The 15,095-nt window shown below is 42.8% G+C and overlaps 2 protein-coding genes across 3 annotated transcripts in view; both read right to left on the reverse strand.

Moving 5' to 3' along the window:
- Window positions 1-8,195, reverse strand: part of Nadk2 (NAD kinase 2, mitochondrial) — a 51,912-nt gene extending 43,717 nt beyond the window's left edge. For both annotated transcript variants that reach the window (XM_041631285.1, XM_041631284.1), the window contains exon 1: window positions 7,731-8,195. In XM_041631285.1, the coding sequence (XP_041487219.1) occupies window positions 7,731-7,988 (258 nt within the window). In that variant the 5' untranslated portion in view covers window positions 7,989-8,195. The remainder of the gene's footprint in view (window positions 1-7,730) is intronic.
- Window positions 8,196-12,256: 4,061 nt separating this feature from the next.
- Ranbp3l (RAN binding protein 3 like) overlaps window positions 12,257-15,095 on the reverse strand; it is a 44,519-nt gene continuing 41,680 nt past the window's right edge. Inside the window, exon 15 of the mRNA XM_041631188.1 lies at window positions 12,257-13,862. Within this exon, the coding sequence (XP_041487122.1) occupies window positions 13,819-13,862 (44 nt within the window). The 3' untranslated portion in view covers window positions 12,257-13,818. The remainder of the gene's footprint in view (window positions 13,863-15,095) is intronic.

Here is a 15,095-nt window from a genome sequence, read left to right on the forward strand (position 1 = left end):
TATCATTGCTATAACTTTTTAAACATGCATAAAATTTTATATATTTTTGTAGAGAGTCATATCAATATAAAACCATCTGCATGATAATGTATATGCCTAACACCCTCACACAAGTAGAGATTACCCTTGGAATGGTGGGAGCAGAGAGACTAGCTAGATGAATAGGGCTATACTGTTAATAATTACCATTCTTACAAAAAAGCAAATCTAAAGAAGGGCAGGAAGAGCTCATTTGGGAAAGTACTTGCTACACTAACACGAGGACCTGACTCACTCCCAAGCACCTAAACAAAGAGTTGCTGGTCCTCACTTAGGAGCCCAGAGCTGGGAAGCAGAGACTGAGGACCCCTGGAGCTTACCACCATCTAGTGTAGCCTAATGGCGAGCTCCAAGCCAATGAGAGACCTCCTCTGAGAGGGAGCTACAAAGTGTTTCCCGAGGTTAATTCCCAAGGTTATCTTCTGGCCTGACTCCTCATGTGTGCAGGAGATACATGAGTACATCCATTTAAAAGGTTCTGAAGCAAATATGCAAAAATGGTATCTGCTACGTCTAGGTAGTTAAATACATACGTATCTGTATCTTGCTACTGTGAAGTTTTCTATAGGCTTGAAATATTTCCTAACTGAAGATCACAACACTAAACACTTCACACACAAAAAAATTTATTTAAAGGTTGTAAAATAAAAAGAAAAAAACCCTCAAGGTTCTTTGCTCCCCTTTATCTCCATCCTTCCTAATAAGCCTCCTCCTTTTCCATATGCTCATGGACTACAGAGTTAGAACACCATGAAATGGATTTTCTCCAGTCACTGGAAACTAGTTTTTGGTCCCTGGTTCAGTACATTGCTGGTAAACAGCTACTTAACAAAGTTAGTCGGGCTTGTGGGATGGCTCAGGGTGAAGGCAGCTGACTCTGCCTGACTGGCAACCTGAGGATGATACCCTGGACCCACATGATGGAAGGAGAGAACCACCTCTCTCAATTTCCACAGACCTCCAGACCTGCCATACCACTAAGTATAATAAATGCAGAAAATAAAAACAGGTAATGAAAAAACAAATTAAGTCAACTAAAAAAACTTTCTGGGTGCTGATAACTCGTATTACACCTTTGCAAGGTTTTACTTAAACAATGGTTACACTTGTGTTTGCCGTGTGCCTGGATGTGGAGCTGGAGGACAACTTGAGAAGGTCCTTCTCTTCTTTCATCTGTGTGTCCTGGTTATCGCACTCGGGTCCTCAGCCTTGCTCTACCCACTGAGCCATCTCGGGAGCCCTGGCAAGTGTTTATAATACTGACTTTGATGTTATTCTCTATCACAAACAAGCTTCATGAAAGAGGAAGCACTTCAGAACCAGAGCTTCCTCAAAGCAACTACGAGAAGAGAAGAGAAGAGAAGAGAAGAGAAGAGAAGAGAAGAGAAGAGACGGAACGAACCCCACTCCATGAAGCTGGGGAACGTAGATTAATGGCAGATCACTACCTAGCAGGCACAAGGCCCTGGGTTTGATGCCAGCAGTATAAAATTAACTAATTACCACTTTACAGTATTAAAATAACACCTTTTAGTTCACCTCAGTGATCTTAAAAAAGCAACGTGCAGGGGCTAGAGAGATGGCTCAGTGGTTAAGAGAACTGGCTGCTCTTCTAGAGGACCTGAGTTCAACTCCTAGCACCCACATGGCAGCCCACAACTGTCTCTAACTCCAGCTCCAAGGGACCTGGCACCCTCACACAGACATACATGCAGGGAAAACGCCGGTGCATATAAAATAATAAATTAATCTAAAAAGAAAAAAAAAGAAGAAAAGTAAGAAAAGTAACTGCTTTGGAATGACAAATCAATGTCACACCAAGTATAAAACTTTCAGTTGGGTGGCAATGCAAATGTGCTGTAGAAATTGGTCTAATTACCTGCACGATGAACATCTAGTGGGTGATCATAAAGGAAAAACATGGTATAATATCTCTAAAGCATGAAATAACTGTCACGGTGGCTGGTGTTTGAAATTACGTATTTCTGTTACATGTTAGAAAGAGTGAAATAAAGCCAACTTGAACTTCTCTGGTTACAACATCAGCATGCATCAGTGAACAAATACCTGCATCTATGCAAAACTTCTTTCCCACAATTAAGATCACAGGAAGAGCGATCATCAGGGTTTGGAAAGCAAAGCTACTGACACTCATAGGGTTGTCCACACACTTCAAGCGAATGCCTCCCCAGGTAATACATATACTGTATTACCAGCGAAAACTAAAGAGCACGGCCATTTCAGCTGCTGCCACATTCACTCTCTCTCTCTGTGAAGGCTCAGGGACAATCTTATTTCAGTTTAAAAGAAAACCCACAGGGCAGGCAAGCTGCAAATCCTGGCAGCTTCCCAGAGGACAGAGATGGAAAAGAAAAGAGGAAAGTACACCGTTTGCTTGTCCGTCTTTTTTATTTCTCCAATGCAAGTATTTATAATATACTTTCGGCCTTTGGTTTCCAAATTACATTCCACAGAACTTAAAACCTTTTCTGCCAAAACAACAAAAATCATTCTTTGTTTAGTTTGTTTCTCAAACTTTGAAGCCTGAACCTACTTTTAAGAGCCCAAGCTGGCAATCTCTGCCTTACCAACTAACTTGGAATACTGCCAGATGGTGATAAGGCCTGGGGTGGGAAAAAACTGGTACCAGCCTAGGGAAGAAGAGAACTGAATGTCACTCTGAAGAACATCAGAATGGCTTCCCCTAAACAGCTGCGTCTGCAGAAGAAATCATCACAGACTGGTATTTTTCGTGTCTTCATAATACTCAGCACAACCTTGGTACGGAGAAGCACAGAAAGTATCAAGGACTCTGAAAAGATTCTGTCTGAACTTGACATCAAAGGGTGAACAGAGAAGAACATTAAACAAACTGGGCTGCAAAGGTGAAGACCAACAGATAAAGATTAGTGAGGTTAGCAAAGAGGCAAACTTTTGACAAACCGCTTATAAAAAGGGAGATAAATGTTGTATGTGGTTCTTCTGGCTGTCATGACAAAAAACAAAAAGGTGACTTAAGTAAAAAAGGGATGGCTAATGTGGGTGGAGGTTGGCAGGGATGCGGTCACTCTGCCTGGATCGACATGGTAGCCCGAGAATAAGTTCCTGCTCACACTGCTCACCATCGAGAAGCAGTAAGAGATGAACGCTGATGCTCGGCTCAGTTTCTACTTTTCCCTTTCTATTCAGTCTGGGATGTGAGGTCATGGCACGATGCTATCTACATTCCTCAGCTAAGCAACTCAGAACATCCTCACAGCCCTACTCAGAAGGGAGTAATCACAGTCAGGATAACAAGGAAGGTTAACCGTCATCCGCACACACTCTGAGAGGAAACCTGAGAGACCTATTAGAATTTCATGCACTTTTTGATTCGCTCTACTTTTGGGTATTTATACTAGAACTTCATTCTCATTTATATGAACACAGACATTAATGTAGTAGGTGTATTTGACGCTAAAAAAAAACCCTACAGAATAATTTACATTATTATTAAGCAAAATGAGATAAAGTATAGAAAAAGTACCCCCCCTCCCCCGCCCCTGCCACCTGAGGTAGGTGAGGGAGCTGGCTCACCCCTCACCAGCTGCAGCACTCAGGAAAGTGGGCCCTGTCAGCAGAGGAGTGGGTCATCCCTGAAGTGGTGAGCATGGGAGAGCTGTTCTGATCACTCATCTGTCATGTGGCAGCATGGGCGGGAAAGAGACCCCCCCAACAAGGCCTGAGGCAGGTGGGAGAGCTGTCCCAGGACTCACCTGTCATGTGGTGGCACAGGCAGGAGAGCGATTCCCCACCCCCACTCCACCCGTCAACACCTGAGGCAGGTGGAGAGCTGTCCCCGTTGCTTATCTGTCGGTCATGTAGCAGCACGGAGTGCCTCAAGAGGGAATATAGGTGGGATCGAGATGCATGATGTGAAATACACAAAATAGTTTTCACAAAAGAAAGAAAAAACATTCCGCTATCCTTACTCATCATACACAGAGATTATTTCCAAAATGAAACACACACACACACACACACACACACACACACACTGATACACAAGTCATTTGCGGGGCCAAAACTGAATAAAAGATGACGAGAAGGAAAGGCTGATTATACACCATTACTTTACATGGTCAACAGTTTTAATGTACTGCTGATCCACAAATAGTCCAAATTAAATCAGCACAGCCAATGAGGATTAAAATGGCTTGAGAATGCCACAATGTGAAGTTCTAGAAATAATAAGCAATGAAGTCCAAGAGAAAGCCAGGAGTCCCTGTCTATGAAGAGATTACTGAAACAGTGTTTCTCAAAGTCTAATCTGGGAGCCACCTGGGAAACATAGGAAACTGGCCTAAAAAAACTGTAGATCTCTGGGATTCATACATAGTAATTTCAGGCATATGGTTCAGAGAAGCAGAGTGTAGGAATTCTCTACCCTGAATCAGAACCATGAAAGGGAAGGTTCGGGAATCTGTACTCTGCTAAGCTCCCTGGGTGATGAAGCCTCTGCATACTGACAAGCAGAGAAGCCAAGCGGCCAGATGTTCACCCTTAGATAGATGGCTCTGGGGCCTGTGGCTGGAAGATCTCACAGCAACAAGGTTCAGTTAGAAGGCCCTGGCAGCACTCCAGATCACGTTCTTTAATGTGCTAACTACTTACATGGCTGACTGCACAGATGTAGAAAAGAATTATCTGCCCAGAAGTTAACTACAACCTAAACCTCCCATCTTTATTTTTTCTTTTCTTTTTTCAAACAAAAGAAAACAAAAGCAAGGCATTCTATCTCTACCTACGAATCAGCTATGAAGACAAAAAACAGAACAACTTAACCCAATAGACGTGTCATTAAATAAACTTATTTTACCCTATTCAGTAGCTTCCTAAAAATGGAGGATGGTTCCTCTAAACCACAACGGAATGGGAGAAGCTAAGTGAAAGCTGCTCAGTTCTTATCTGATTTGTACAATCGAGTGTTTTAAATAAAGCCTTTTCGTTGGCTGACAAAGGATTTCTGGGCAAGAAATCCTTCCCAAGTCTAAGTCTGTTTTGTTTCATCTGAAGTCTAAACCGTGACTGTCAAGGTGTCTGGTTGTTAAAGCTCCGCCTCTGCCACCAGCTTCAGGTCTTATGGCACAAACAGACTGTGTTTTATGCCTTTGCAATATCGTGGGACTTGGAAGCTAAATCCTTAACTAAAAGGCTTCCCGTCTTCCATTCCATTAATCAGCCAACGGGAAGAAAGGCAAGATTGAAATAAAGTGACACCACCAGGAAGAGCAACTGAAAGTCAAACCTTTGCCCCAAGCTGAAGGATATAGTCCTATTCTTGTACAGGCTTCACCAATTAAAAAGATTCTTCACATGATTCTTTGCCTTTCTACAAAGTCAGAAAACCAGAGGCTTCAGGACAGAAAGCTACAGGGACACTCTGGTCAACATCTACTATGTACATTTTAACAAGTACCCTAAATAGAGACCTATTTTTCACAAAAACAAATGAACAAAAAAAACCCAACATAACAAAAGAGAATGCTTTCATACAAAATCATGTTACCATGATGTTACACAGTGGCCATAGTACCAATGGCATGAAACAAACACCTCGTCATTTTCTTTATAACCAATTTATGTGCTCTAGTTGGGTTTTACCCCAACAATATAACAAATGAGGTAAAACTCTTTCTGTTCCTACCCTCTACAGGATACCATGGTAGAACCTGACACAGCCTGGTGTTCCTTAGCTGCTCTTACCCAGGCTACACCTAATGCAATCTCACTCCAAATACGCCTGAACATCAATGCAAAGCCAACTCCTATCAGTAAGGGAGAAATCCAATAAAATTACAGAAAAAAAAAAAAAAACCTATTCTGCCTCCTTCGCTTAGTGATCACAAGCCTCTGCTGTACAGCCCGGCAGTCATACTTTAAAGCGGCCTTAATCTAACAGCATCACTGAGTGATGGACAAATACTAATTAGGAGATATCTCCGCTCAAAGAGGGAGTCTGAGCTTTTATAGACACCGATTACCCCTACATTTTAAGAGACTTTATTAGTAGTGATTTAGTTCAGAAATACAAGAGTTATTCTCAATTCAGATACTACCTGTTTCCCAGAGTCCTTGAAATCATTTCAAAATGCCAGCTCCTGCAGAAAGGGCTTGGGAGCTAGGTGAACGAACTTTTGAAAGCTAACATTGCAGTACAAATATTTCATTTCGCTCAGGAAAACAAAAAATGCAAAGGCAGTCAGTTACATAGAACCAGGGAGCATCTAGAGCTCCGGGCAATCCCACCTGTGCTGTGTAGACCTGAAGAGCACCAACTCATTTTGTTTCCTTGTTTCTTGAGTGTACCATTGTAAGCCCAGAGAGTCTTAGATGAAGTTGTGTGAGGCTAAGCATACGCGGTATTTCACAACTTCTAAAAGGTGAACCTTGCAAAGTTGGGTGGATAACCAAAAGAACACACCTCTTTTCCCAAAATAGAAACAGCACACTCCCATCTGGCCAGCAACCCCCCACCTCACTGCCTTCATTTCACTCAACTACACCATCGACCCGGGCCAAACGGCAGATCTTCTCTACCACTGTGGATGTTTTCTATGAACACTTCCAACACTTGGGCGAAGGGAAAAGACATTTGCACACTTGACTTCTACCAAGTGACCCTTCAACTTGCCAATCAAACAAGACTGACAAGATGCCACAGCTAAGCAAAGACTTACAACGGGTTTCTCCTAGCTCCCCCAAAAATGATTAACACAAAGCATCACCAGGTTTTAAGAATAGGTAGCCTACCTATTCTTGTACGTAACTGGAAAGTAGTTCTATACAACTAATTCTATAGCCTTCAGGTGCTTGAAATCAACAATCACAGATGTTCAATGGGAATTTTTCTAGAATCGAGAAAATTTACCTAGAATCTAGATAAACTGCTAACAGTCGATTTCCCTAAAGTTGCTGTGTAGCACAAAATTAAAATTTTCAAAACTGGGGAAGTTCAAACTCTGGGTTCAACCCCTCCCACACACATACACACACGCCTGGTTTTACACAACTGGCAAGGCTCTTAGTAAATATACCACAGATGTGTGTCGCGGAGTCACTGTACTTCAGAGGCACAGGCTCTTCCTTTCACCCATTATCCATCCTGCTCACTTGTCCCTTATCTGACCTTCCTACATGAAAACACAGCTCAGGTCAACTCTCCTGCCTCGCGGTCCCAGGCGCTGTTGAAGCGGCCAGAGACCCTGGACCGGCGACCACATTCCAGCAGGATTTGCCCTCGTCAGGCCTTGGTCCCCGGGAGTCAAGGGGGTGTGTCCGTGGCACCATGGCCCTCTCTCTGCCACCAGCAGCCGCGCACAGGAATGTTTTATCTCGGGGCGGCCTGGGGAGAGGTCCCAAAGCGAACAACCCTCAGGCCACCAGTACACTTTCCAGCGATCCGAGTCTGCAGAGTCTGAACTCCCGAGGCCGGGGCGAGGGCACACGTGGCTTCTCAAGTCCTGGTACCAGGGGCCTCTCCAAGAAAGGCTCGGGACGCCAATCTCCCACGCTCGAAGGGGGTGGGGAGGCAGGCAATCGGAGGGAGGCCGTCGGGCTTTGCGGGTGTCCCGTGTCCCGTGGGGCTCAGCCGTATCCCCCACCCCCACCCCTCACTCCCCCGATACCGGCCGTCCCCCTCCAGGACCCACCAGCTGCTTCAGGTCCTCCTCCGAGAGCTCCGCGTAGCGGTACCGCTGCTGCTCGAACTCGTAGCGGGTGGTTTTCGCCACCACCACCACCCGCGAGGGGCGGAAGCCGCCGTCGGCGCGGCTACCGCGGCCCGCCAGCTCGCGCGGCTGCCCGTGCCCCAGGTGCCGCCGGCCGTCCACGCCCGAGCCCCGCAGAGCCGCCCGGCCACCCGCCACGCGCCGGCAGCTGCCCAGGAGGAAGCCCCGGTAGCAAGTCATGGTCCGCCGGGCTGCGCCTGCAGGCTCGCACTCCCCGCCGCCAGCACCACGCCGGGCGCGCAGAGGTTAAGTGCGGGGACGTGCGTGGAAAGCGCCACTAGCGGGGAGACCTGCCCAGACGCCGGCGCGGGCGGGGAGCCCCCGAGACAACCTGAGGGGGGCGGGGAACGGGGCTGGCCTACGGGTGGTGGGTTTTATTTGTTTGTTTATCCGTTTCCTTCCTGCGCCTGCGCAATGGCCTCTCGGCCGGGCCCCACCTCCCTCTCCACCCTCGGAGTCCTCTCTGTGCCCGCCCCCAGGCCGGCGCTATCAGCCAATCAGAGTTTGGGGAGGTTTGGGAGGCCGAGGGGCTGCAGGGATTGGCTGTGGCAGAGAGAGGGCAGGAATTCTATTTGGCGTTTGAGCTGCCTGAGGAAATCCAGCTGGAACCGGTCTAAGGCGGCCTAGGGGGGAGCTGATGGAGTTTTGAGTGCCTGGCGGGAAAGCGAGGGCCTTGAGCATCTTCACCTCGGTGCTTTCGTTATGGCCTAGCTTTCTGGCCCCGCGCTTGGCTTGGGCGAATGTTAACCAGTGTCTGCTGGATAGCCGCGGTAAGCGATGAGGACACTGACCTTGCCCAAAGCGGCCAAGTCTGCCTGATGCCAAATGAAGCTGCCAAGCCCTTTATTAACGAGGAATGACAGATAGCGAGAAGGATCATAGAGCATTAACACGAACTCAGAGATCTAAGCTCCTCGTCCTCCTGATCGCCAAAAAGCACCAGTCGAGGGAGCCCGTGCTGTCAGTGAGAAACGTGGAAGATCATGGGGGAAGGAGTCTTGCCTAGTGGTGCATGTCTCTGTAGACCGGAAGATAAAGGTTGGAAAAATTGGGTAGGGCCAGACTGAAGGTTTAAAATGTTCGCTCGCACTTTGCCCTTTATTCTTTGCCCACAGTGAAGCAAGCTCAAAACAGTGTTTGATGATTATTGATCTGGCTTTGGAATGTTGGGTAGTCTTAAAAGCCAGAGCAAGGGAGACTGTCAGTCTGTGGGGACAGTTACACAACCATAGAAATCTAGGCTAGTCTAAGAATACTGCCAATAGAAGGGGAAGTTTCTCTGAAGGAAAAGTTCAAAGACAGTGCACAGCCTAGTAATGTGGCACCTGCCTCTGAGGTCCTCCCTTCTTTGCAGCCCTGGCACCCCCAGGAAGTGGTTTCTGGATTCCAGGCACGCTCTTTCATATTTATGAGACTCAGGTGCCTCTGTAATGTCAGACCTATTACCTCTAACCAGAAAATTACAGTTTTGACTCCCACTTTCCAGCCGGAAACAACTCAATGGGATATCCTTGTCAAACCGTACTTTGGATGCTTTCTTCTGCCTCCCCCAAAGCATTGCTTCATTAAAACATCCTCTCAGAGGGATCAGAAGTATCTTGAATTCTCTCTCCCTAGTGGATATTCCACTCAAGTTCTTAAACATAGTCATGTCTATGACATTGAAAACTTTGAAGAATGAAAGACCCTTCTAAGCCCCAGTTGTCTCCTGTCCCCTATCTCCCTTTTACATACAGATTCTGGACAGAATAACCTGTTAATCAGTCATCAACATATTCATGCTGCCAACCTTTTTTTTTTCCTGAGGAACGGTGTGGGGGTGGGGGGGTGGGGATGGAATACACTTATTTTATGTTTCTAATCCATCCTTGTGGGAACCACCAACCTTTTGTCTTCTCCGTTTTCTTCACTACTCTTATTTCCAAAGTTACCAAATGACCAGATGGAAACCCCGAAGATACCATTTAATCCTTAAATCTTTTGGTTACGTGAAGCGCTGAATTGACTCAGTTCTTGCTGGAGTATTTGGCTGTTGACTCTGAGCAAGCCAGCGACCTCTCAGTTCCCTCTCTTGGGTTCTTCCTAGACCCATCTCTGAGATGTAGCTCCTAACATTGACTCTTAAAGCATTCTTTCTCTCCCTTGCTCCCCTGCTCCATTTTCCGTGGTGAATTCATCCACTGTTGTGTAATAAAGAGTCTGGGCCTCCAAATACTGATTCAGATCCCAACTATAGTGTGTATTTGCTTTGTGGACCTTGAACTGATTGCTTAACCTTTCTGAGCCTATTTCTTCATTTATAAAACAGTAGCTGCCTTGTAAAGTCGTCCATAAATGAATAAACGCCTAACCCTACGTCCACTGTAAATTAAACCCTGCAAATATTAGCCTCCTTTGCCTTGAATGACTTCAGCTATTACCAGTGTCTTAAGCCCACATCATTCTCCTTAACTTCAGACCTTTGTTTGTAGCTTACTATAGGATGTCTCTTCAGTTCAAATATACAACATCTATTAGTGGACACTAAATTATATTTGAATAGAACATTCTTCCGGGTGCTGGAAATCAAATGATAAAGGGTTATGTTCTTTGGGAGCCTAAAGTTGTACAATGGTAGAATTATACAGAGTGTTTCTTTTTTTTTTTTTTTTCAGAGTGTTTCTAAGAAATCAGAAGAGCTGGTTTCAATTCAGCTTAAGAGTTAAGGAAGATATCTGGGAAATGTCTCGAACTAACACATTAAAATATTAGTGTCTGCCAGGCGGGTGGTGGCGCACACCTTTAAACCCAGCACTCAGGAGGCAGAGGCAGGCGGATCTCTGTGAGTTCGAGGCCAGTCTGACCTACAAGAGCAAAGAAATCCTGTCTCAAAAAAAAAAAAAACATCAAGAATGAGAAAGGAGCAGGGTAGTAGTGGTGCATGCCTTTAATCTCATCACTCAGGAAGCAGAGCGACAGATCAGTGTGAGTTCCAGTTGCCCTGGTCTATAGGACAAGTTCCAGAATAGCACCCAAACTACAGAAAAGCCCTCTCTTGAACTCCCCCCGCAATGAGAAAGGAATTCTACACAAGAAATAGCATAAACAAATGTGAGGAGACCCAGTGAAGCAGCTACTCTGAATTTCCAGCGAATTGTGAGCAATAGGCCACACTGGGAGACAATACTACAGATGGGGACAGAGGAAAGAGCTACATCCATGCTAAGGGACTGGGCTTTGTGCTATACATATTAGAAAACAGCAAAAGGACAGGATGGCATAATTAGCTTTGCAAAATCATTAAAATTTTCTCAAAAGAAACACTTGCAGTACGTAAACCCCTTGAGAGATGTTCAGCCATATTAAAAGTCAGAAGGATACAAATTAAGATCAGAGTGGAATGCTTTTTATCCCTTAGACTGGAAGAAATTAAGTTCTAGGATGTTCTAGTTAGAAGACAATCAAGCTATCAAGACCTTATTAGGATAAACCATTCATCAATCATTTCCATGATTCTATCATTACTACAGTTCACAAATGCTGTCTTAGAAGTTCTAATATGTTCTTATATTTCAGTTTGATAACTTCAAGTCTGATATTTTTTAAAAAGCAATCAGTATAGTAGATTATATAGAGAAGTTATGATCTGATACAAAACTCCTGGTATTCATGAAACAGGGTATCAGTTTCACATCTCTCAGACAAGAAAATTTTAAAGTTACTGAATTGCAAACTCTAATCCCAGTGTTTTATTATGGCGAAGCTGGTGTGGTTTTCGTTCCTTTCTTTTGGTTTGGTTTGGTTTGATTTGGGTTCTCTGTATACAATCCTGGCTGTCCTGGAACTTGCTCTGTAGACCAGGCTGGCCTTAAACTCACAGAGATCTGCCTGCCTCCGCCTCCCAAGTACTGGGATTAAAGGTGTGTGCTCTCAGGCCCAGCTGTGGTTTTTTAATGAACGATCCAAGTAAGTACATGATAGCCACATCTTAAGCAAATATTACTGTTCCTAACATTTTATGGAAGTGTCGTGTGTCATTTATGTCTTCAGTTTGAAGATTTCCAGGTATATTAAAATGTACTCTTTCCAGTCTCTACAGCACTTACACACGTATACCCCTCTTTATAACATCAATATAGTCCTGTACTTGAGGAGATAGTTTTCACTGGGAATGAAGGGTACCTTGCTTTGGTATTAATGGATTATGTGGTGGTTTAATTGATTAATGTCCCCAATAGGTTTGAGTATTTGAACACTTAGTCTCTGGTTGGTAAAATTTGGATAGATTAGAGAACCTTCAGGAAGTATGTCACTGGGGTTGGGCTTTGAGAGTGGATAGCCTGGTCCCATTTCTGATTCACTCTGCTTTTTGCCGGTGGTTAGAGAAGTGATCTCTCAGCTTCCTGCTGGCTCCCTGTGGCAATGCTTCCCCACCATTGTGGACTCTCCCTCTGAAACTGTAGGCCCAAATAAACTCTTCCTTCTGTAAGTCCCCTTGTTTTGGATGCTTTATCACACCAACAAAAAGTAAGTCATAAAGGATGTAAAATAAGATTTGGTAACAGAAAACATTTTAATGATTCATAATTAAGCTAAACAATTGGAGTAAATACTATTGATAAAGAATGTTTAGATTATCTTAAAATATCTTAATTCAACATAAAATTAGAAGTTTTTGATAAAAATAACTTGGTCTGCAAGTGCCTCCCTGTCTCTGTTATGTTCCTAAGTAAGAATTATCCACTGAGGGGGTTCTGCACCAGAGTTACTTTTATAATCTTAATTATCTAAATTTACTCCTTTCCCTGGAGCTGTCCCTATCTCTTCGGTGTCCCTTTTCTTTTTTCTTCTGAGCATATTAATCAAATCCTACTCTTAAGAGCTTATTCGGCTGCAGTATGCTAAACTGTGAGATTTGAGCTGAGGTTTGGTTGATAAATACGTACATGCAGATGATTTTGTTGTTAGAAAGGCAATTAAGCAATGTTAACTTTTAAAATATCTATTCAGACATATATTTGCAAAGAACTGTTTCTTCATTGTAGCAGTCCGTACAGTTATACCTCATTACAAGTATGTACGTGAGGGTTCAGATCACATTCAGAAACGTTCAGCATCCTGAATCTTTATCCTGGGATGGAACTGGTTAGGGCCACTAATAAAGTAAAACATGGCCCTAAGTACTGAGACTGATTTTCATATTTGCTTCATAAAATATCTCTGAAATATCAAAAGGGCATAAAAACATCTTCTGAAAAATATTGAAATTACTATGCCATAATGGTAGAATTTGAGATAGTTATTTGACTATATATAATACATTTGTTGTAAAAGGGTTTCTACATATCCACACACTACGAGACTATATTAATGACAATCACATAAATAAAGAACATTGATATTTGGCTTTTGTATTTTTTGACACATGGTAATATATTACATTTTGTTCCATTATTCACCAACAGTTGTGAACTGATTGTGAGTCACATACATAAGATGCAATAGATACAAGTCCATGAGTGGACACTTTTGTAAAAGAATTTCTCCCTGAATATATGTATTAGGAAACTGAAAATGCAAGTGAAAATATACATTTCTCAGAAGATAAACATGATATAATAAAATGCCTTGCAGCTATAATATTTTTAAAGATATGACTGTAAATTTAGTATTATTTCTATAGTCAGACAATGTATGACTAAAATAAATACTTTAGTTAGATATTTATCAAAGCCAACAATTTACACTTTTAATTATTATATTCATCAACATGATGAGTTATCCAAATTAGTTATTAAATCCTGTTCTAGATTAAGATGAATTTTTATCTTCTGAAGTTCATTTCTTAAATTCTGTCCACAATATTCAAAATGTAAAACATGAAACTTTTAATTACAATAAATTGTGTTTCTTTAATTAAAAAAAACCAAAAACCTCTTCAAGGTATGTGCAGCATCTCCTCGGTTAGGATGGTCTGACATTTCAGGAGAGTGACCAGTTTCTGTAGATGTATTGGTGACAGGAGAGAGTGCTATGAGCAGACAAGTGACGGTCTGTAGTTCCACCTTGAAGGGCCTGTGGCGAACGTAAAATATTTCATTACATGATGTCATATTTAGACTTAATATCAAATGCAGATAAACATAAGTAGCTTAGTGATAAGGAAATGAAAGACAAAAATATATGTTTAAATGATGTCAGAAAATATTGCTAATAATTTTCATTCCCACCTATATCAAGTGTGGTTGATTTTAGCTCATGTATACTCTTCTTTTGCAGCTTTTGAGTTTATCATCATCATTAGTATGTGTGTGTGTGTGTGTGTGTGAGAGAGAGAGAGAGAGAGAGAGAGCAGGAGAGAGGAAAGGAGGGAGGGAGAGAGGGAGGGAGGGAGAGAGATGGGGCGCACACGTGTGCTAAGGCGTGTGCATGCAGGCAGAGGATAACTCTGTGACGTTGGTTCTCTCCTTCCACTTCTATGTGGGCTCTGTGGCTCAAACTCAGGTTGTCAGGTTTGAGTGATACATGCTTTCCCTGCTGAGCTATCTTACCAACAATGTCACTAATAATTTTAAAGATGACATTTTCTAACAAATGTTATTTAATTCATGGGCAACGAAATCCAAACAGGCATTTTATAGCTTCTGTAACATTTTAGCATAGTTTGCAATAGCTCCTGAAGAAGGTGCTGTGTGAGGGGGAACAATAGCAGGAGGAGGGTCCTGTGATTGACAGTTTCTTATATCATTTCCATTTATTTAACAGTCACATGGTTGCATATCAGCCCCTTCCTAAAGTAAGTTTCATACTGTGTCTCATTAGTTAAATTTTGCCATTTCATCTCTATTTCATGTTGACATTTTCTAGTAGAATTTGTTTTGTTGTGGACAATATAAACATTGTAATATGAAAGATAATGTACTTATTAATTTCATTTAATGTGGAGAATCATAAACCTTTTGTTCAATAGATTTGTTTAAAGTAGAAAATCATACTCATATACTGAATTTAACAACCTAATCTGAACACACGGTAGAATTTTCCTTTTAATTATAATTTTAATAATTAAGAAAAGTCTTTCATTCTGTTTTATATGTTCTTTGATCATTTTTTAAATTATGTATAATTAGGAAAGCTTTAAGATTTTCGAATGATTGAAAGTTGAAACTGCTCATCACATGACCATTTTACATTGCCAAGTCCCTGTAGATGGAATTGTGCTGAATGAAGCTGGCACTGAAAATGACTAGGTGGCTGTTAGAACAGCTACGTCCACAGACACAGCAGTGCTTACTAGGTCTTTGGCAG

This window comes from Microtus oregoni, unplaced genomic scaffold (assembly GCF_018167655.1).
Source record: "Microtus oregoni isolate MIOR12 unplaced genomic scaffold, Mior012 000036F_ref0000092, whole genome shotgun sequence".
Lineage (NCBI taxonomy): Eukaryota > Metazoa > Chordata > Mammalia > Rodentia > Cricetidae > Microtus > Microtus oregoni.